We start from the raw sequence: 21,626 nt of genomic DNA on the forward strand, positions 1-21,626 counted from the left end.
CTACACAACGCCACAGGAATACGAAAGCCATTTGATAAAGATAAAAGCTGAATTCACTGAGCGTACAAAGAAGTGGGATCTGCAGCAGTCCCACCTAAGTAACGATTGTTGAGGCAGTTTGAAGATGGAGATTGTGTGTACTGTGCAAACATCATCTCTATTGTAAGTACATTTACCATTTTTAATAAAGGCATTCGATAGCTAAACGGAATTACCTCCTAAAATATGTGCATTTCAGCTCCTTATAAAAAAAGCCAAACAGTATATTTTTGATAAGATCGTATGATGGAAGATGGAAGAGGGAAATCCTCTGTTTGTCCTTCCCTCGCTCTCTGTTGGTAATTTCAAATTAAAGTCTGTTTTGATGTCTTATCTTTAGTTCATAATAAGCAGTGAGCATACGGTAATTAGTGAGAGAAACCTCTGTTTCCGATTCTAACTGCCATACCTTGTCTGCCGTACCTGATGCACAGATGGTTTTGACGTGATTCCATCACTTTACTGTTCGAACAGACCCATCAATTAATTTTGTGGATTTAAATTTGGTTTATTATTTTTCATAATAATGAATCATTTCAACCAGCAAATATTTGAAAACATGCACAGCATTTAGGAGTCTTCTGTGGCTTGCTCCTTTGGGTTATCTTTCAGAGGTAACCTGTTGAAAGGAGTAATGCTGAGCTGAATTTAGAGCTGCCTCTAGACTGTGACTAAACCCTGCTTGCCTGAATGAGGAAATCTGCTCAGAGAGACCTCAGATCCCACAGATGTATTGCTATTAAATTCTAGCACAACAATTAGCTGATGATTCATTTCACTCTTATTTATTACATGTAACGACAATCATTTCCAGAGACAAAAGACGGCTTTTAAAAATGCACCTTATTAGGGCATGAAGGGTGACATCAATCTGGGCTGAACATGCATGAAGAAGCTCTTTCATATGCACTGGGCTCAGAGATGAGGAATGAGGACATTAAGAGGTTAACAGCCAGGCGGGTGTGCACCAGGAGAGTCTACTGTACAGCCGAGACCTTTAACGGGAGAAATTAACTCCAAAACAAACAGGTCGATAGCCACAGGCCACACTCCTAATTAAGTTACACAGTATCTCCCAACCTTCCACTATTGCAAAGGTTATGAAAACTATTCATCAGTTCCGAGCAAAAGAAAGCAAGAAGTCAATAAGAGCTGTCAAAATGAATAAATATTAAACTGACACTTTACATTTGTGTGTGGGTGGGCGGGTGCGTGTGATCGTGAGTGTCCATGTATGTGTGTGTTTGTGTGTAATGTGAATGCTTGCATTTGTGAGCACATTTGTATTTCAGTGTGTATGTTTGCATGTGTTCCAGTGAGTGTGTATGCGTGTGCATGAGCGTGTGAGTGTGCGTGTGCATGAGTGTGTGTGTGTGTGTGTGTGTGTGTGTGTGCGTGTGCATGAGTGTGTGTGTGTGTGCGTGTGAGTGTGAGTGAGTGTGTGTGTGTGTGCTTGCGTTTGCAGGTCTGTAGTGTACAGCGTGTCTCCCTCAGCCCCCACACCCAGCAGGGCTCCTCCTGCCGTTACCTTGGTGGCGAGCAGACGGGTCAGGTAGATCTCGGACACCATCTTGCTGCCGCGGTCGCCCTCGCGCTGGTCCGAGTGGTCGTGGTTCTTCACCAGGTGCCACAGCTTGGTGCCGCTCTCCAGGTCGGGCGTGATCATGGGCGTGCGGGAGCGCAGGCTGTCAGGACTGCTCGCCGTGCGGAGCATGCTCTCTGGAGAGAGGGAGAGAGCAGCGTGTCAGAGAGAGCAGCGTGTCAGAGAGAGAGAGCAGCGTGTCAGAGAGAGAGAGAGAGAGAGAGCAGTGTGTCAGAGAGAGAGAGCAGCGTGTCAGAGAGAGAGAGAGAGCAGCGTGTCAGAGAGAGAGAGAGAGCAGCGTGTCAGAGAGAGAGAGCAGCGTGTCAGAGAGAGAGAGAGAGAGAGAGCAGCGTGTCAGAGAGAGAGGGAGAGAGCAGCGTGTCAGAGAGAGCAGTGTGTCAGAGAGAGAGAGCAGCGTGTCAGAGAGAGCAGCGTGTCAGAGAGAGAGAGCAGCGTGTCAGAGAGAGAGAGAGAGCAGCGTGTCAGAGAGAGCAGCGTGTCAGAGAGAGAGCAGCGTGTCAGAGAGAGAGCAGCGTGTCAGAGAGAGAGCAGCATGTCACAGAGAGAGCAGCGTGTCAGAGAGAGAGCAGCGTGTCAGAGAGAGCAGCGTGTCAGACAGAGACAGCAGCGTGTCAGAGAGAGAGAGCAGCGTGTCAGAGAGAGAGAGAGAGAACAGTGTGTCAGAGAGAGAGAGAGAGAGAGCAGTGTGTCTGAGAGAGAGAGAGAGCAGTGCGTCTGAGAGAGAGAGAGAGCAGTGTGTCTGAGAGAGAGAGAGAGCAGTGTGTCTGAGAGAGAGAGCAGTGTGTCTGAGAGAGAGAGAGAGAGAGAGAGAGAGAGCAGTGTGTCTGTGAGAGAGAGAGAGCAGTGTGTCTGAGAGAGAGAGAGAGAGAGAGAGAGAGAGCAGTGTGTCTGCGAGAGAGAGAGAGAGCAGTGTGTCAGAGAGACAGAGAGAGAGCAGGATGGAGGTTGCTTTGTGCTTTCTGAGTGCTGTCCTTACAGTGGCTATGGAAGAGCAGTGGCAGCTGCCACAGAGACCCGCACACTAAATTATAAAGCTTTAATGACAAAGAAGTTCCCTAGTTACAATTGTGGGGGGGGGTTGATCAAATCCTGACGGTCGTGGAATCGTAGCCCAACGTTCTCATTTCCAAACGTTACTAATTGGCGAAGGAGAAGGCAGCGTGCGACGGCACTGCGCTTAAACAGATAGAGAGCAGAATCCATCTTAGCCACTTCGCTCTTTTATCTTCCTTTCCGCCTAACATGACACAAATTATGCATAATGCGATACTCAGCGCAAAGAACGCAAGAGGAAAACACAATATCCCGACTGCAGGCGAGGCCGGGGGAACGGGGCCGTCACACAGACCCTGGGACGAGCGCGCACGAACACTCGCCTTTATTTTTAATGCTATCAACGTCAAACCGCATTATATGAAGCCAGAAAGATGGGTATCTGTTGCGTTCTCTTCATCTATGCAACGCCAGTAACCCGGAGCGCGTTCGAGTACAATTTCAGGCGTACGGAGAGAACGAGAAGACGGATAGAGCGAGGGGGGGAACAGGGAAAAGAGCAGGGAGGAAGCCTTAATCCCAAACAGTTGGTACTCTCCAACGCAAATAGAAAATAATGAATTAAGATTGAGTTCCACGCGCTCAATGAACAAACAGACCTCCGTGTGTTCTTCACAAGCTGGTCTTAAAGCACTGCGAGCGTTTAAGCGGCCATCTCGCTCTCGCGGCGCGTGGCAAGCTACGCGGAAGCGCACCAAGCGGTGGACCCCCGCGATTAACGCCGAACTCTCGCATAGCCAGGGAGGAGAGTCTGAAACGTGCGAAGAGCTGACACCCGTGGCGACGTCTGCGCCCGACGACTCCGTCTTGGAGCCACCGGCAGACGCGGCACGTGCCGCGAGGAAGCCGACAGCCCACGAGCCAGGGCCTCTCTCCAGCCTCCCCGACCGAGAGCGCCTTCTCCTCGGCTCGCCGCCCTTTCATCCGGCCGAGAGAGGGAGGATTCACGCTTTCGAGGCAGCAGCCGGCGTTGCTATGGAAACACCCTTATCAATCACAGCAACACCCAACCGCAAAAAAGGATGGGAAAAAAAAACAAACAAAAACCTCCAAAAAGAATTCATCTGGCGTGTGAGCTGGCGAGGACCGGTGAGCCACTCCTCTCCTTTCCTCTCTCCCCGTGTGTCAGACGACCCTTTTTTTCCCCGCACGCAAAATCGGGACATTTTCACGAAAATGAGTTGGCGGATTTAATGCCTGCCATTCCCAGACATCACGGGAAGGGCTTAAAGAACGTGAAGGCTGGCTCCCGGCGTCGGGATGGGGAATTTGTTCCCTCAACAAATAAGTGCTAAACATGATTATGATATCAAAAGGGGAGAGAAATCCCGAAGAGACGGGACAAACTAGCGTTGTGGGATAAGCCCCGCGCTGCTCGACAGGAATGGAGATTTAGATCTGGACCCCTTTGAACTGGGAGAGCTTTCTGAGGAACTGCAGGTCATTTGGTTACAGCGGCCACGCTTAACCTCGCCTTGCTGCTGCTTTTCAGCCAGAGGAAACGCAGCAAGTCGCCCAGCGGGTTTATTTTACCCAGGACGGCTCCCAGAAAATTTAGGAGGAGGTTAATACACACATCCGATTCTCTGTCAGATTTTTCATCTTAAAAAGCAGGGAGTGAATAATGCGCTAGTGAGGCTTATACTGTATATTATACAGTATTCAAGGCAGTAATCCATGAAAAATGCATGAAAAACCATGATAAACAACCTTACAGTAGCAGAGAAGTTAATAACACTCCCAGCGCATGGCAGTTTACAGAAGTCAATTCAACTAATTTTTTCAAAAGCGCATGTGGTTACTTATATTTATGGTCGTTGTAATATATACCAAATACAGCCGGATTGGCTTTCCCGAGCTTTAAATTGAATGTTGAACAGCTGCACTTGGCAAAACCGGTCATTCTATTTGGCTCTGCACAGCAATTCCCACAAGGGTTTCACCAACATCTCAAATTTACCAGACAAAGATCCAGCAATGAACTGTTGGAGCCTGAGAGGGAAAACCGCTGTATACACTGCCTTTAAAGATGTACTATAAGCCGTACTACTGATACACTAGCTTGCTTAATCGGTAAGGGCAAGTACCTACGTACCCAAGTACCCATGTACGACATACAGTTAGCAGAAGGGAGACTGATGTCCATATCGGTTTCATATTAAACACAAACTACATCATAAGGACTCATTTGTCTGAGTATCATGCAACACAACCCATGGTATTTGCATTATCACCAGCAGATAGTGAAAATACCTGTTTTATGCGATCATCATTTGAATGACAAATCACAAGAGAATAAGAGTAACATGGTCAGCACAACACAAGAGCAACACTGCATTCGGCTGCTTCTGGTAAAACCTGGACCGGCTCACTCTGCTATGCATGGGGAGCGTGATTGACAGGGAGCGTATTGTAACAGTAAGGGAAGGCAGGACTGGAGGAGGAGGAGGGGTCGAGCGGGTCTCACCGTATCTGCTGAGAGACTTGGTGAAGGTGGAGGAGTTGGAGATGTTGTAGGCCGAGTTCTGCTTGGGCACCAGGGCGATCACAGAGCCATCCGTCACCTGTCGGAGGGGAGAGAGGACGTCAGCAGGGGGGAGAGAGGACGTCAGCGGGGGGAGAGAGGACGTCAGCAGGGGGGAGAGAGGACGTCAGCAGGGGAGAGAGAGGACGTCAGCAGGGGAGAGAGAGGACGTCAGCAGGGGGGAGAGAACACGTCAGGAGGGGAGAGAGAGGACGTCAGCGCGGACGTGCGGATGCGCACGGCGACAGACGGCGGTTGGGTGGGATAACTCGCCTGGTAGTGCGCCAGCGTGTTGAGGCGTTTCCAGTCGTTGTCGATCTTGGTGGTGACGTCTTCGTCCTGGAGGATGATGCGGGCCATCCTGCCCTGCCGCCACTCTGTGAGAGAGAGGCACGCTCAGAGAGACCCGCACACACACACACACACACTCACACACTCACACACTCACACACTCACACACTCACACACTCACACACTCACACACTCACACTCTTAACACAGCCACAGACCCGCCCAAAACTCACCCACACACTCATTCAACCACACTCTAATACAGCCATCCACCCACACACACACACACACACACACACACACATTCAACCACTGACCTTCCGAAAACTACCCTATACACTCATTCAACCACTAACCCTCCAAAACTACCCTACACACACTCACTCACCCTCACTCCAACACACACCCACTCACTCACCCACACTCTAACACAGCCATCCACCCACACAATCACACACTCACACACCCATTCAACCACTGACCCTCACAAAACTACCCGACACACTCACTCACATACACCTGGAGTCACCCACGCACCCAGCTCTGGTGTCCTTACCCAGGTCCATGTCAGAGGCTTTGGGCCTCTGGGAGTAGGGGCTGCCCACCCACACACATGCACACGCACACACACACACACACAGGCAGCTCACACACACACAGGCAGCTCACACACGCTCACACGCAGACACAGACACACAGACACACAGCTCTTACCCAGGTCCATGTCGGAGGCTTTGGGCCTCTGGGAGTAGGGGCTGCCCTTGTACACAGCGTCCAGCAGCTTCTCCTTGACCTGCGTGATGGTGTCGCAGTTCAGCCCCTTCACCGTCACCTCCGGGGCGTTCTCGTTTTCGGGGTTCACACAGTGCAGCGTCTGTGAGGGGGGGGGGCAAGGGAAAACCCGCACAGCCAATCAGGATACGCGTCTACATGTCCTGCTGAGGTCAGAAGCGCAGATGTGCAGTGGGGTTCCCTACTCTGCACTGTGGGAGTAATACAGTACGGCTCTCTGTTGTTCTTAAGTCAAATTCAGGGCAGGCCTGTCATATTGGTGCTTTATCCATGACCCACTACCTTTCCCAAAGACCTCTGAAAATGCCTTGGGCTTGGGATACAGATGATCAAATATCACATATATTTTTTGAAGCAAATCAAGATGTTGGCGCCCTGTTGGTGAAGACCCAGCTATTGAATTACATTACAATATTTGCCAGGTGCAGAAATACAAAGTAAACAGAGTTCCACAGAGGGATTCCCTGGCCCTGCCCTGCCTCCAGCGCACTGACCAGGGTCTTGTAGTCGATCTGCTGGCGGATGAGCTTGTCTTCGCTCAGGGAGTATCTGGCCTCTCCGGTGATGGCGTCTATGGGCCCCTTCTCCATCTGCTGCTTCATCGCACAGTACAGCATGAAGAGAGGCTCACCCGCACACTCCTGTAACAGAGAGAGAGTTAGTCTAACACACACGCACACACACCCGCACCCGCACACACAGTACAGCATGAAGAGAGGCTCACCCGCACACTCCTGTTACAGAGAGAGAGAGTTAGTCTAACACACACACACACACACACACACACAGATACACACACACACACACACACACACACAGACACACACACACACACACACACAGACACACACAGACACACAGAGACACACACGCACACACAGACACACACGCACATGCACACACACGCACACAGACAGACACACGCGTACACACGCACACGCACACGCACACACACACACAGGAGACGGGTGTGGTGCCAGGGATTCGACGACACCGCCCAGCTTAGGGTCCTGCCATTTAGCCATTCAGGCCAGTCAAAGCGGGAAGGACAGCCGCCCAGACACGGAGCAGGATGTCTTAAAACCCGGCTGTTTAACGGCGGGCACAGTTCCTCAAACACCCCGGAGGTTAAAGCAGGCATGACAACAGCTCCCCGATCCTGTCGATGGCTCCTCGCAACACTGGAGATTTTCAACAAAACAACAAACCTATTCGAAATGTGTTTAGCTAAACACATCGGGGTTCTGAGCCGTGATGTGATTTGTGGCGTTGCCGGAGCATAACCTTCCCTCTCTACGGGGGCGTCTCATTATCATACACGACTTTCCACATCTCCCAAAGGCGGCGGCGGTGATTTAGTCACAGCCACGGCGTTCTACGCTGTCTCCGCCACGCTGAGGCCTGTCTGACTGGGCCTGGCGCAGAAACGCTCTCGCCAAGGCACACGGAGCAGAAGGCGGGGCCTGCCCCCGTGGCTGAGGGGAGGGGAATGGCGGCTGACGGAGGAGTTAATAGAAGGTTAATGACTCCCAGTAAAAAAGTGCTTGAAAAGCACTTGAGTGCATGAAATGTCAGCGTGTCAACGAGGCAGTGAAAGAAAGCTAGGACTGAGCTCTCAATTTCTCTCTCACACACACACACACACACACACATACACACACACACACAGAAACACACACACATAAGCAGACGGACACACACACACAGACACAGAAACACACGCCGACACACACACAGACACACACACAGACACACGCGGACACACACGCAGACACACACGCAGACACACACGCAGACACACACACACATTTCCAAAACACTCGCACTCTTTGGCATAAACACATCTCCCACACAATCAGAGCTTGTGAAGCATCTGACATTCATAAGCAGACGCATTAATCCAGAGGCACGCTGTCAGGAGTGACTGAACGCTGCCGCTGGAGAAAGAGCTTCCGCCTGACGCAACCCGCGCACAACCCAAGGTGCCTCCGGCGGGAAGGTGAAGCCCGCGCGCTCCTCCTGGCCCCGGGTCCCCCCGCCCAACGCCGCCATACGCTGCCTGCGTCGCGCTAGCACCTGCGCTAATTAAACAGACAGCTGCTAACGAGCGGGGACGCGCTAACATCAGTCCCGGAGACCCGCCGTTCGCACGGCTGTCTTTGAACATCGCCTTTGATTCGGGATTCCGGCTTCATTAGGCCGCGCCCGGAAACCAGCCTCCGCCGGGCGGGAGAGGAGGGCAGGCGGCGGCCCACGCAGGAAGTGGAGGCGCGCAGAGAGCAGGGAACGGGAAAGGGGAGGGGTCCTGTCCTCGCAGGCGCGCGGCAGCGTCAGTGATAATCCCGTCGGCCTGGCTCTCTAATCCCGCCCCCTCCGTGGCCACTCTGTCCAGTGAGTGGCTGAAGGACGGGTGGAGGGGGTGGGGATTGGGGGGATTGGGAGAGCTTGGAAGGGCTGTGTACAAAGGCTCTTGGAACACATCAAAACACAGTCTAATGAGGTTTAATTAGCGCTAAACTGATATCCAGAGGGTTTGAGGCAAGTGGCCAAAAAAGAAGAAACAGAAATAAGAGAAATGTAAAACGAGGCCCTGGGACCAACTCCTGCTCCTCAGTGGCAGCTCTGCTCAAACCAGAGGGAGCGGGCAGCGGTCACAGAGAGGACAGTCAGCCCAGGAGGGACAGCCAGAGCGAGACAACAAACACGCTGTCACTCCCACACCTGTACGGCGCGGTGGCTCTTTCTCTTGGTTAGGACATAAGAACCCTGGAAAATGTGCCAAAGGTAACATTTTAGAAAGAGAAGAGAAGTGAAGGTGAGGTGTCCTGGTGATTCAGCGCTCCGCGCGGGGAGTCTCCGCTCCCCGGGCCTCCTCTCTCCAGCTGACAGCAATCTTTCAGCGTTTACTGCACCGTTTCTGCAGCCCAGCGCCCCCCTACCGCCCCCCTACCGCCCCCCTACCGCCCCCCCCCGCCCGTCGCCTGACAATCGGAGCGAGGACTCGCAGAGCTGGAATATTCTTCCGCCAACCCTCGAGTCTCGCAATCCATGAGGGCCGTCAAAACATTTCCGTTACAGCCCGATTAAAGCAGGCCCCACCTCCGCGCCTATGGAGCTGCTATTTAACTGGATCATTTCGACGGGAGGCGGGGAAAACTGCTCAGGATCCCAGGCTGTCCAATAGCATTCCCCGAGCGATACCACCAATGGTTAAACACGAACAGAGAGAAGCACCGTGCGCTTCTATATGAACACACCTCCGCACAGACCACACGTTACGGTCCTGGGAAATTCAGAGGGAGGCTTCAGTTCAAAGCCCATAACCAACGCGCCTCAGAGTGGGAAGAGCTCTGTGGAGGAACTGACGGCAGGGAGGTGCCGACTTATCTAGCCTCGCAGCTGTGACGACAAGCTGTTTAACCCGTGTTAGCGAGCGTGTTTATCCTCCGTCGAGTGCAGCCCCGCTTAAAACCCCATTTTCCCGGCACCCGCTGCTTGATGTGGCTGGGATTTTACCTTCAGGAACTTGTAGAGCAGGAAGGTGAACCAGTTTGTCAGCATTTTCTCAGCGACAGACTCCGTTCTGGGAGAAAAAAAGAGAAAAAAAAAGAAGAACCCATAAGCATCGCTGTCACATTCGCTGTACGCTAACGCTAATCCTGCTAAAATGCACTAGAGATGTGCTGGAGCCCTGACTTGTTTATAAAAGCACCTTCCCTGTGTCTCCAGTAAAATGAAATGCCATGTACAATGCAGCAAAAATGAAAGGAGAAAGGAGGGAAGAGAGTAAATGCAAAGGAGGAGTGCCTGCTGAATCCCCAGTCGTACAGTACATCCGTTTCAAACGGGCGAAAAACAAAAAGAGCTCAAACAGACAAATACAAATCAGTGGCCTCCTTTAAAACGAAGCAATTAGCTGCATTAAGCAGCTGCTCACATTTATCTTAAACCTGGGACACGTAGATGACCCCCAAATCATTAAGAGACTGCAATTAACAGGCTTTAAACCTCCTAATTTGTTAAAAAGAACATGTGAGAAATGGAAACACCCAGCCCCCCAACCCCTCCTCAAACAGAGCCGGCCTCTTAACTCAACTAAAGCATATTCATGGGCAGGGACCGAGACCAGGGTTTTTAAATCTTTGGCAGAGCGGATCAAAGGTGTACAGCAGAACTCGGTGTGCTACAAGAGCAGACTTCATTTCTGCTAGGTGCAGGGCCCTGACCGTTCCAATATATTTCATTTCTTTGATCGAATTTCGGTTCGCCAGCACAGTTCAGCGCCCGTATCAGAGCAGCAGGGGAACCACACTGCCCGTGGACCACCGGGGCCGGCCCTGACCCGGCTCTACCCAAACTACCGCAGAACTACCCCGCCAGAACACACTCTGACCTCACGGTACCCAAACAACCGCAAAACTACATCACTAACAAACGCTCTGACCTAGCTGTACCCAAACTACCGCAAAACTACATCACGAGCACACACTCTGACCTGGCTCTACTGCAAAACTACATCGCTAACACACGCTCTGACCTAGCTGTTCCCAAACTACCGCAAAACTACATCCCTAGTCAAAGCTCTGACCTAGCTGTACCCAAACTACTGCAAAACGAAATCACACAGCACACACTCTGACCTAGCTGTACCCAACCTACCACAAGACTACATCGCTAGCACACACTCTGACCTAGCTGTACCGAACCTACCATAAAACTACATCACACAACACACACTCTGACCTAGCTGTACCGAACCTACCAAAAAACTACATCACACAACACACACTCTGACCTAGCTGTACCCAACCTACCAAAAAACTACATCACACAACACACACTGTGACCTAGCTGTACCCAACCTACCATAAAACTACATCACACAACACACACTCTGACCTAGCTGTGCCCAAACTACCGCAAAGCTACATCCCTAGTCCAAGCTCCTCCCTGCCATCTTCGAGGTGGCACACCAGGGCCCAAACCCTGCTCCAGGAGATCTACAGTCCTGGAGGACTTCACTCCACTCCAGCCTGAGCAAAGAACACCTCGTTCAGCAGCCAGAAATCTCATTCAGCTGCTAATTAATAGAATCAGTGGTGCCAAATTAGGGCTGAAATTAAAATCTACAGGATGGTAGATCTCCAGGAACAGCTTCGGGCAGCCTTAAGGTACGCGCTGGAGACCGAGCGCGTGCCTACGACCGACATTCATCAAGTAAAGGCCCATGTAGGCATTTCCTGACAGAACTCTCCGCGTTTTCTACTTTATAACACACCGTGCAGGTATACACCTCCAGGTTCAAGTGGAGATTTTGCAGATATAATTCCTCAATCCTGAAAACAAGATTTATATATTTCCCCAAATCTCTAAAGCCCACTGTCAGCTCGGTCTCGAGAAGACTGGTAAGCAGCAATAAGACTAAACGCAATAAAGAGAACATGGATAACTGGCACTTCCAGGCATCTTTGGAGAATTCTCCAGCTGCACATACATTCGCATGAGCTAAAGGGCTCAGTCAATTTGATTCTGTGCAATATTTGTCTTTAGAGGCACTACACTTTATGCATTTAAATATCTTCCATTTCCTTATCGTAATCATTATTTACAATTCATTTACATTTGTGAGAAAATACATGAGGGAACAGTTGGACTCAACAATAGGCCTTCATGAATATTTAAGATGTGCGGATACTTCAGATTCAGAAGCTAGTCCGTATAGACGCTACATAAAAAGCAAATGCTAATCTGAAGATTTACTGATGTGCGCACTACCAGTTAACAAGATGGACTGTCTTTTTCAAAAACTCAAAACCAGTTTGACTGCAGTCTGGTTCCTGCAGTCAGTATAATCATTAATCAATCCTTCATTTTTCTCTCTCCTCAATTTCCTGATGTTAAACTGTTGTCAAAGCAGTTAAGATAAAACATTTGGACTGCATCACTGGCAAATGTTAAATGCTCTCTCTCTGGAGCTGCACAGGGAGTGTGTGGGTACAGGGGTACATTTCTCCTTGACAGAGGCAGGATGTGAGGAGGTGAGACAGAAGATCAGCTGAACAAGGGAGGTGAGCAGGGCTGTCTTCACCTATCTCAGACACACACACACACACACACACACACACTCATCTCACACCCTCACACAAATGCATGTGCACACAGATACGTGCACTCACTCTCACTCTCACTCTCTCTCTCACACACACACACACACACACACACACACACAAACTCTCACACACACAAACACACACCTGCGCAGCAGCAGCTTGGGGTGGTTCTTGCTCTCCAGGTTCTTGTCGATGAGGTCGGAGAGCAGCTGTTTGAGCACCCCGGTGGCATACTCCATCTCCCCCTGCAGGGCGGTCATGATGAGGGACGCCACGTTCCCCCGGTCCCTCATGGAGAAGGAGCGCTGAGCCTCCAGCGTGCGGATGAACGTCAGCAGGAAGTGCTTCTTATTCAGCAGCTGGCCAAACAGAGTCAGCGCCTTCTCCACATTGGCCTGCACCTGGGAGGGGGCGGGACAGAGAGAGCGTCAGCACACAGGGGCCGGGACAGAGGGAGGCCGTCTCTCAATATTCAGAACTGTGTACCGTTTACCCCATCGATCGAACAGGACACATCTGGACAACAGGAAACACCTGCCAGTCACATGTTCCAATACACTTGCTCACCTAAAAATGACGTGTTAATATGTTCTTGTTGAACAAATCGAGATAAAAATACCAGGAAATAAAAGCTGACATTCGGATATGTCATATCACATACAGCTTTTGATCTCAATTGTCTTCAGTGTATAAAAAAAAAAGAAAAAAAAAAAGGAATTGACCTTGCTGTTCCAATACTTCTGGAGGGGACTGTAGCTAGCTAGCAACAGTAGCTTTCGCTTCAGATGCCAGTCTCTGCTGCTAGCTTAACCTGCACTGGATGCATTTCTCGTCATGGTCAGAAGAGTCGTGACGTTATAGGACAAGTGGGTCTCAAATGAACTGAATTTGGGCTGGTTTCACAGATACACACTAAGCATAGTCCTGGACTAAAATGAGTTGCGTACGGAGAATCTCCATTCAAAATTGAATTTAGTCTTGGACTAGGCTTAACCTGTGACTGTGAAACCAGCGCAATATGTTCTTGAATTCTAAGTAGTTGACTTGTTGGTGCACTCATAAGTTAAGCTCATCAGTAAGTGAAGAACGGAGGAACAGGAGTGCACAAGCACATGAGTGTGTGATTTGCGACGCAGTCGGGGAGAGTGAGTGTCAGCCAGCAGAGGGCAGAATCGGGGACGGGGCCTCACAGTGCGCACTCTTCCCTTGTGCGTCTGCGGGAGGAGGGGGGAGGGGGGGGGGGGGGGAAGAGGGAAGCACTGGAGCACAAAAGCACTCGGGAGAGGTGATTGGCAGCGATGCGCTTGGGCGATAGTGCCTCAGCGCGACGGCGGGTTCAGCGGAGAGCCAATGAAAATTCAGAGGAGAATGCACAGCTATGAGTCGAGTTCACTGAACGCACTGAACGTGACCACGAGGAGCAGCCGTGCCAGTCCACTGAGCGCTCTGTCTGAACGCTCAGGCGCTTTCCAGCGCCACCGCATTCATGAGAGAAACGCATTTCCATAATAGACGTCTTATAAAGTGCGGCATCCCTACTGGCTGTGCACTGCAGGGCTGTGTGTTGTGGCTGTGCAGTGCAGGGCTGGGTGTTGTGGCTGTGCAGTGCAGTGCAGGGCTGGGTGTTGTGGCTGTGCAGTGCAGGGCTGGGTGTTGTGGCTGTGCAGGGCGGTGTTGTGGCTGTGCAGTGCAGGGTTGTGTGTTGTGGCTGTGCAGTGCAGTGCAGGGCTGTGTGTTGTGGCTGTTCAGTGCAGGGCAGGGTTGTGTGTTGTGGCTGTGCAGTGCAGGGCAGGGTTGTGTGTTGTGGCTGTGCAGTGCAGGGCAGGGTTGTGTGTTGTGGCTGTGCAGTGCAGGGCTGTGTGTTGTGGCTGTGCAGTGCAGGGTTGTGTGTTGTGGCTGTGCAGTGCAGGGTTGTGTGGTGTGACAGCACAGCGCAGGGCTGTGTGTTGTGGCTGTGCAGTGCAGTGCAGGGCTGTGTGTTGTGGCTGTGCAGTGCAGGGTTGTGTGTTGTGTGTTGTGGCTGTGCAGTGCAGGGTTGTGTGCTGTGACAGCACAGTGCAGGGCAGGGTTGTATGTTGTGGCTGTGCAGTGCAGGGCTGTGTGTTGTGGCTGTGCAGTGCAGGGCTGTGTGTTGTGGCTGTGCAGTGCAGGGCTGTGTGTTGTGGCTGTGCAGTGCAGGGCTGTGTGTTGTGGCTGTGCAGTGCAGGGCAGGGTTGTGTGGTGTGACTCCCGTACCTCCATCTCCTTAAGAACAGGGTGATCCTCGATCCCGGGGAACAGCACCCTCATGGCGTAGGTCCTGTAGTCCAGGAAGGGGATGCCAGCTCCGTCCAGCTCCTGGGTCAGCTCGTGAATATCCGTCTGCAGCTCCGCAAACGCTGCACAAGAGACACACGCAAAACCTGTTACTCCACCCTTACTCCACCCTCCCACACAAAACCCCTTACTCCACCCTCCCACACAAAACCTGTTACTCCACCCTTATTCCACCCTCCCACATAAAACCCCTTACTCCACCCTCCCACACACAAAACCACTTACTCCACCCTCCCACACAAAACCTGTTACTCCACCCTTACTCCACCCTCCCACACACAAAACCCCTTACTCCACCCTTACTCCACCCTCCCACACAAAACCTGCTACTCCGCCCTAACTCCACCCTCCCACACACAAAACCCCTTACTCCACCCTCCCACACAAAACCTGTTACTCCACCCTTACTCCACCCTCCCACACAAAACCTGTTACTCCACCCTTACTCCACCCTCCCACACACAAAACCCCTTACTCCACCCTCCCACACAAAACCTGTTACTCCACCCTTACTCCACCCTCCCACACAAAACCCCTTACTCCACCCTTACTCCACCCTCCCACACAAAACCCCTTACTCCACCCTTACTCTTCCTTTAACTACTAACAATTACATTATTGGCATTTGGCAGACGCTCTTATCCAGAGCGACGTACAGTTGATTAGACTAAGCAGGAGACAATCCTCCCCTGGAGCAATGCAGGGTTAAGGGCCTTGCTCAAGGGCCCAACAGCTGTGTGGATCTTATTGTGGCTACACCGGAGATCGAACCACCGACCTTGCGTGTCCCAGTCATGTACCTTAACCACTACGCTACAGGCCGCCCTATCAATCAGCCATATTCTATTAAATATTCTACTTAAGCTATTCACAATTAAAACTACATATCTCCGAGAAACCTACTACTGAACCAGTGAGCACTGGTGTCTGAAACGAGGACACCGTGTTTAAATGCTGTGTGAGTGGCATCGTCCTGAAGCAGTCCAATAAGGATGCTGGGGTGTTATCACTCAAACCTCCCTGTGTTTTCAGCGCCGTACAGCCCCCACAGTCGCTAACAACAATGTTTTCACTCTGTAATTATTTATTTGCTTAGCAGGCGACCTTATTCGGGGCAACTTACAGCTGTATATTTAATGAAGCAATTAAGTTCAGTGCCTTGCTCAAGGGTATAGTGGCTTGGGCCCAAATGAAAATTGACCCTGGAATCCTCTGGCAACCAGTCCGATTCTTTTACCCACTAAGCCACGCTGCCACCTGCCAGGGAGAGCGATTTGTTCCACAAACCAAGAATTTATTAACGAGCTCTGTCACAGCCGTCAAACCAGACTGCGCCTGGCATGTCCATTGTCCAATCAAACGCCTTCCCCTAATTCCCGGCATAGCGGAACATAAAAAAATGTCCGTCTCCAATATGGGCTTAAACGAGCAGGTAATTATGGGGCATTATTCACAGGCCCGCTCCGGGTGACGGTGAGAGAAAGGGAGTGAGCAGGTCTGGCTGTGAAGCAGGTGATGGCAGGGGGGGTTCACCGGAACATGGACGCTCCCTCTCTCCTCCAGACTGAAGGCAGACAGAAGGAGATGGAAAGTCCAGCACACAAAGGACCGTTGAATGGACAAGGCTCCGGTTAAGGGCCTTGTCTGTTTAAAAAGACGGAGCTGCATTCAGGCTCGCAGACAGCAGACGGGCGAAACGGCGCGGTTCCTGACGGGAGGGTAGGGGGAGCGCAGCATTCCCCCGGAGGCTCATTCCCCCCGCCACTTCCTCAGGAGGAGCCAGACGCCGAGGAGAGCCGCTGGCTGACGGCGGGCGCTCCCCGCGGCGTGTCCCGTCCACCCCGCTAACGTAAACGCGGAGTCTGGCACGGAGCCGCCGCTCCTTCTCCGAGCGGTTAGGCCCTTCCTGTTCCTTCTCCCGCCCGGAGCGGCACATTTTACAGCAGCACGCACCGGCGGCCTTCTCCCTGGTCCCCCCCGGCACTGCTAACCGGAGCTAACCACTGCTTCAGGAGGGCCAGGCGGCCGGGTGAAGCTTCAGGATGGAGACATTCCTCATCTGGTCTCGGGCATGGCAGGCGGACTGGACCGAACCCAATCTGCACGCGGGTTCCCGCCCACCCCACTGCACCCGGCGCGCGATGACAACGCACGCAAAGCGCTCGCCGAACGGGGCCGCAATTACCATACATTCAACAAAGTGTGTATTTTAAGCCTTCAAAGTTACCATTTAACCCCCCGCGGATAAGAACATCTGCCACGGAGGCATGCAAATAAGCAAATTGAACGATATATGCAAAAATGAAAAATGAAATTAACGGCCGGGTTTTATTGGGCCCTCCTGTTCCAGCTCGTGTGGCTCGCTCCCTCTGTCTGTCCCCCGCCCGGCCGACAGACCGCACCGCCTGGGCCAGACCGGAGAGGTCGCGACCCCTTGGACAGTCGGTCGGAGATAATGGCCAATTACTCTCGGTGGCTCCTGACTGCTGGCAGGAGCAGGGGCTGCTGACAAACTCAAACTGGGGGGGGGGCCCGCAACAAACCGCCCCCGCACTGACCTGCCAGCCCGCCGGTGGCAGGGGGGGGGTGCAGGTCTGAACAGACGGGGACGGGCGGGGTCTGGGCTCTCTGTCAGGGAGCCAGGGCCGAGGACCTGCCGGCAACGCACACGCTAGCCTGCCGGACGATAAACGGCACGCTCAGAAACTCTAAGTGTGTGTCAACAGGCCTGCCCTGGGCTCGTGTAGACCCCACACACACACACACACACACACACACACACACACACACACACACATACATACATACATACCCCTCCTCCTCAAACACACCCACAGCAAACATACCCTAAGGAAATGGAAGGAATGAACATCTGGTTGCCAAACTGAAGGAAGCAGATCCTGATCAAAGGGTCTGTTCTCTGGGTGGAGGGGGGTGCATTTTATCTAGTGTGTGAGCGTGCGTGCATGTGTGTTTAAGTGAGAGAGAGAGAGAGAGAGAGAGATACGGAGAGAGAGCATGAGCAAGAGAGACAGCGCGAGAGAGAGGGTGACAGACAGACTGAAAGAAGACAACATGGAGGATGAGACAGAGCTGTGGGGGAGAAGATGGAGGCAGAGAGAGAGAGAGACGAGAGACAGACAGGAGGCCGGTTTTGGGTCAGGCCACTGGAGGACAGCGGCGGGGACAGGGAGGTGACGGTGGAGAGAGAGAGAGAGAGAGGAGGCGCGGGCGGGTACTGTACCTTCCTTGCACTCCAGGGCGACGCGGGACTCGAGGTTGTCCATCTGCAGCTGCAGGCGTTTGAGCGTCCGGTCGGCGTCGCGCGACTTGCGCTTGTAGGCGATGAGCACGGCGATGATGACCAGCAGCAGCAGGCCCCCGCCGCCCCCGATCCCGATGATGGCGGGGAGAGTCAGCAGGCTGTCCGAGTAGATCTGCAGCGTGCCCGGGGAGTACTCGAACCCGCCCGCCCGGATCTGAGACGCACACACACACACACGCACACACACACACACACACACACACACACACACAACACACACACACACACACACACACAACACACAACACACACACACACACACAACACACAACACACACACGCACACAACACACAACACACAACACACACAACACACGCAGGCACACACACACACACACACACACAACACACACGCAGGCACAGACAGGCCCACAGACACACACACACAACACACACACACACAACACACAACACACACACACACACACGCAGGCACAGACAGGCACAGACAGGCGCGCACACACACAACACACGCAGGCACAGACAGGCACACACACACAGGCACACACAGACACACACAGACACACACAGACACACACAGACACACAGACACACAGACACACAGACACACAGACAGGCACAGATAGGCGCACACACACACAACACACATGCAGGCACACACACACAAACAGATACACACACGCAGGCACAGAACACAAAAAAGTACTCTGTCAACCTCTGACATTCCATCACTGTGCACTCATATTCAGTTTTAGCATCTCTATATCACATCATAACACCTCTGACAAAATGGCGACAAAATGATGAATGACAGTACCAATAAGCATCCAGCACACACACATTTACAACCAGTGCTTCTCAAATTCAGTCTTTCGTGGTCCCCATTGTGTATGCTGGCTTCCGTTCCAATCACAATTACATTCCCAGAATTTTAACAAGCTGTTCATTTCTCTAAAGTAGACTTTTCATGTTTTGAGGGATTATATACCCTAGTAAGCCACATGTCAGAACAAGCTATGCATGCCATGAACAATGAAAGAGCCTATTCATTGTGTTTTATAGTTATATTATTATACATTGCAAACAATTACAGAGGAAAAAAAATTACTGATCAAATTAAAGACCGAGTTGAATCAAGAGACTCATAATTGGTGAAAGTGTGGACACATGGCCATTAAAACTAATAATCTGGTAGTTAATGAAGAATTCAAAGTCAAACAAATAAGCCAAACTTGCTTTGTGTTCAAAAGTTTCAGGGAAAAATTACGAAAGAACCTGAACACCTGTTCAACAACCCTAAATCGAGCGAGAGACTGGAACGAAAACAAACATACACAAAGGTCCCCCAGGACCGACCTTGACGACCTAGGCAATAAAAAGTTAGCTCAATCCTCAATCAAGAGCATCAGTTAAAGCCGCCCTGTGTATTTCAGCAAGCCTCCACCTCCATTTCAAGCCTACAAATTGCAGGCTCACGAAAACGTGCGCTTTAGTTTGAGGGCAGGTGTCACTGCACCTCCGGATGGCCGTTTATATTGCGCAGAGTTGCTAGGCTACAAGGCGGCTCACGCTGGGCCCCGCTCTCGGTCGAGAGCGAAAGCAAGGGCCCGCGCGTCACCGTCCGCGCTCTCCGAAAGAGCCTCGGAGCCAGAGCCCGGCGGGGGAGCCCAAACTTCAGAACCCGCGATCAAAGCGGCACTCCCAGAGCGGCTGGTTAGATTGGGCAGGGGGTGCAGCCGCCCGCGTGGGCGTGGGGCGGGTGTGCTTCGGCCGGGCCCGGAAGGGGGGACCGGCCGGGCCCCGCCGTTTGTAGGTCAGTCGATAGAGGAGAGGACAGCTGTGCCCCTCTCCGGGGTCTGCCGTGCGCAATCAGAGCAGACGGTTTGGGAATGGAAGAGGCACTTCTATTTTTAACAATGCCGACAGATGAACGACCGCGCGAACGCGTTTAAAAAATAATGCTTTTTCTCCCCTCCCTCATCTTCTCATCTTTAAAGCAGCGCATATTGCCTCCGCTTCGCTAAAACTACCCGAACCTCTGAGCACACACGTTGTTTTCCTGCGCTCTGTTAAATAAAATTACAACAGTCCCTGCGGATACAGAAACAAACGTGTATTTTGAGTCTGTTAGGAGCTCTGCAATATGGCATGGGTTTAAAACTGTGACATCCCGCGTGGCTGCGCGCGTATGTGTATGAGTGTATGTGTGTGTGTGTGTGTGTGTGTGTGTGTATGTGTGTGTGTATGTATGTGTGAGACAGGGAATCTATCCATGAGGATTAAGAGCAGTCTGAGGGACGGGAAGTACATCAGGGATGTCAAACTCATTTTCTGAAGGTCTGGGGTGACACTGGGTCACTCAACGAACAATCCATCTGGCTGAACAGGTCCAAGGTGACGCAAACACAAATGAAAACGTACATGTACGAAGAGCAAAAATAAAAGCAAACGTGTGGACCAGTGTGCGTGGGACATTGATGCGCTTTAAGGCCATACGGATCGTAGTGTACCAGCACAGAGCGGCAGGAACAGGACGAAAGACAAACCAAGTAGGGCCAAGTGGAGGCAAACACAGGCACGCGGTGTCAGCGCAAACACACGGCGGACAGGCAGAGGACAGGGCGAGAGACAGCAGGGGGCGCACCGTGACTTTGTGGTGTCCGGTGAGGTTGGGCCACTCGCAGAGCAGCTGGGTCTCGGACAGCGTCAGCACGCAGGGCGTCTCTCCGATCAGAACCGTGTAGTTCAGCCTCCAGTTCCCAGGCGCAGACGGGATCAGGTTCCGGCCCTTTCAGGGGGGGAAAAAAACGGCCAGCCATTCAACCCCCGTGAGCCTCCATTCAGAGGCAGACAAAGCACACAGGTCTCAACCACAACAAGATACTTCAATTACTCATTGAATTACCTACAGTACCTGTAAAAGTTTAATTACTCTGTGCATTAGCGAGATCAAATAAGCCAATTACATTAGCCCCGGGTACTTAATGCTGACAACCATATGCATTTCAATATTTTCCAATATTGATTTCCTTCATATTGGTTTTGCGGCAGCAAAAGTAAACAAGAAAGCGAAAAACTAACACACCCAGAACTAAATATATACAGTACTAAATGATAATATAGTGAAGCTTACACAGCAGACAAACATGAGACAGGAGGGACAGTGATTGTGAGTCTACACGGACCAGCTGCCCCAGTTCCCGAGGCACGAGCCCGAACGCTAACTGGATTTACAGGTAGGCGCAGCGGCGGCTCTCTATCCCCCTGCCACTCGCGCAGAGGCTGAGGGACCCGGGGCGCTTTCACGAGCCGATTCGTTCTGGTATCATTTCACTCCGCTACGAGGAGGCACCAATCCATCTGGTGACCGAGGGATCCAATTAGGTGGGTAAATACCCTCTAAGAACACACATCTTAATTTCAAACGGGTTACATTTTACATTACCCAGGAGGTTCGGCGATGAAAAATTAATTGCATGAAAAATTTAATGCACAGCTAATGTAACCAAGATTACATCGCGGGGATTGCATTTTCTTGTTCTTATTTTCCCCCGCTAATGTGCAGGTTTTGCTAACAGAGCAGTGGCTGCAGTAATCAAAGGTTTCATTACA

The 21,626-nt window shown here is 51.8% G+C and overlaps 1 protein-coding gene across 1 annotated transcript in view; it reads right to left on the reverse strand.

The window, feature by feature from the left end:
- The window catches only part of LOC133109603 (plexin-A1-like), a 226,696-nt gene that overhangs the window by 13,572 nt on the left and 191,498 nt on the right, over positions 1–21,626 (reverse strand). Inside the window, exons 19-28 of the mRNA XM_061218996.1 lie at positions 20,659–20,802; positions 17,973–18,207; positions 14,648–14,790; positions 12,557–12,813; positions 9,819–9,885; positions 6,797–6,943; positions 6,225–6,384; positions 5,493–5,596; positions 5,163–5,259; positions 1,568–1,758 (exon numbers count right to left, since the gene is read on the reverse strand). Coding sequence (XP_061074980.1) covers positions 1,568–1,758; positions 5,163–5,259; positions 5,493–5,596; positions 6,225–6,384; positions 6,797–6,943; positions 9,819–9,885; positions 12,557–12,813; positions 14,648–14,790; positions 17,973–18,207; positions 20,659–20,802 — 1,545 coding nt within the window. The remainder of the gene's footprint in view (positions 1–1,567; positions 1,759–5,162; positions 5,260–5,492; positions 5,597–6,224; positions 6,385–6,796; positions 6,944–9,818; positions 9,886–12,556; positions 12,814–14,647; positions 14,791–17,972; positions 18,208–20,658; positions 20,803–21,626) is intronic.

Source organism: Conger conger, chromosome 14 (assembly GCF_963514075.1).
Source record: "Conger conger chromosome 14, fConCon1.1, whole genome shotgun sequence".
Lineage (NCBI taxonomy): Eukaryota > Metazoa > Chordata > Actinopteri > Anguilliformes > Congridae > Conger > Conger conger.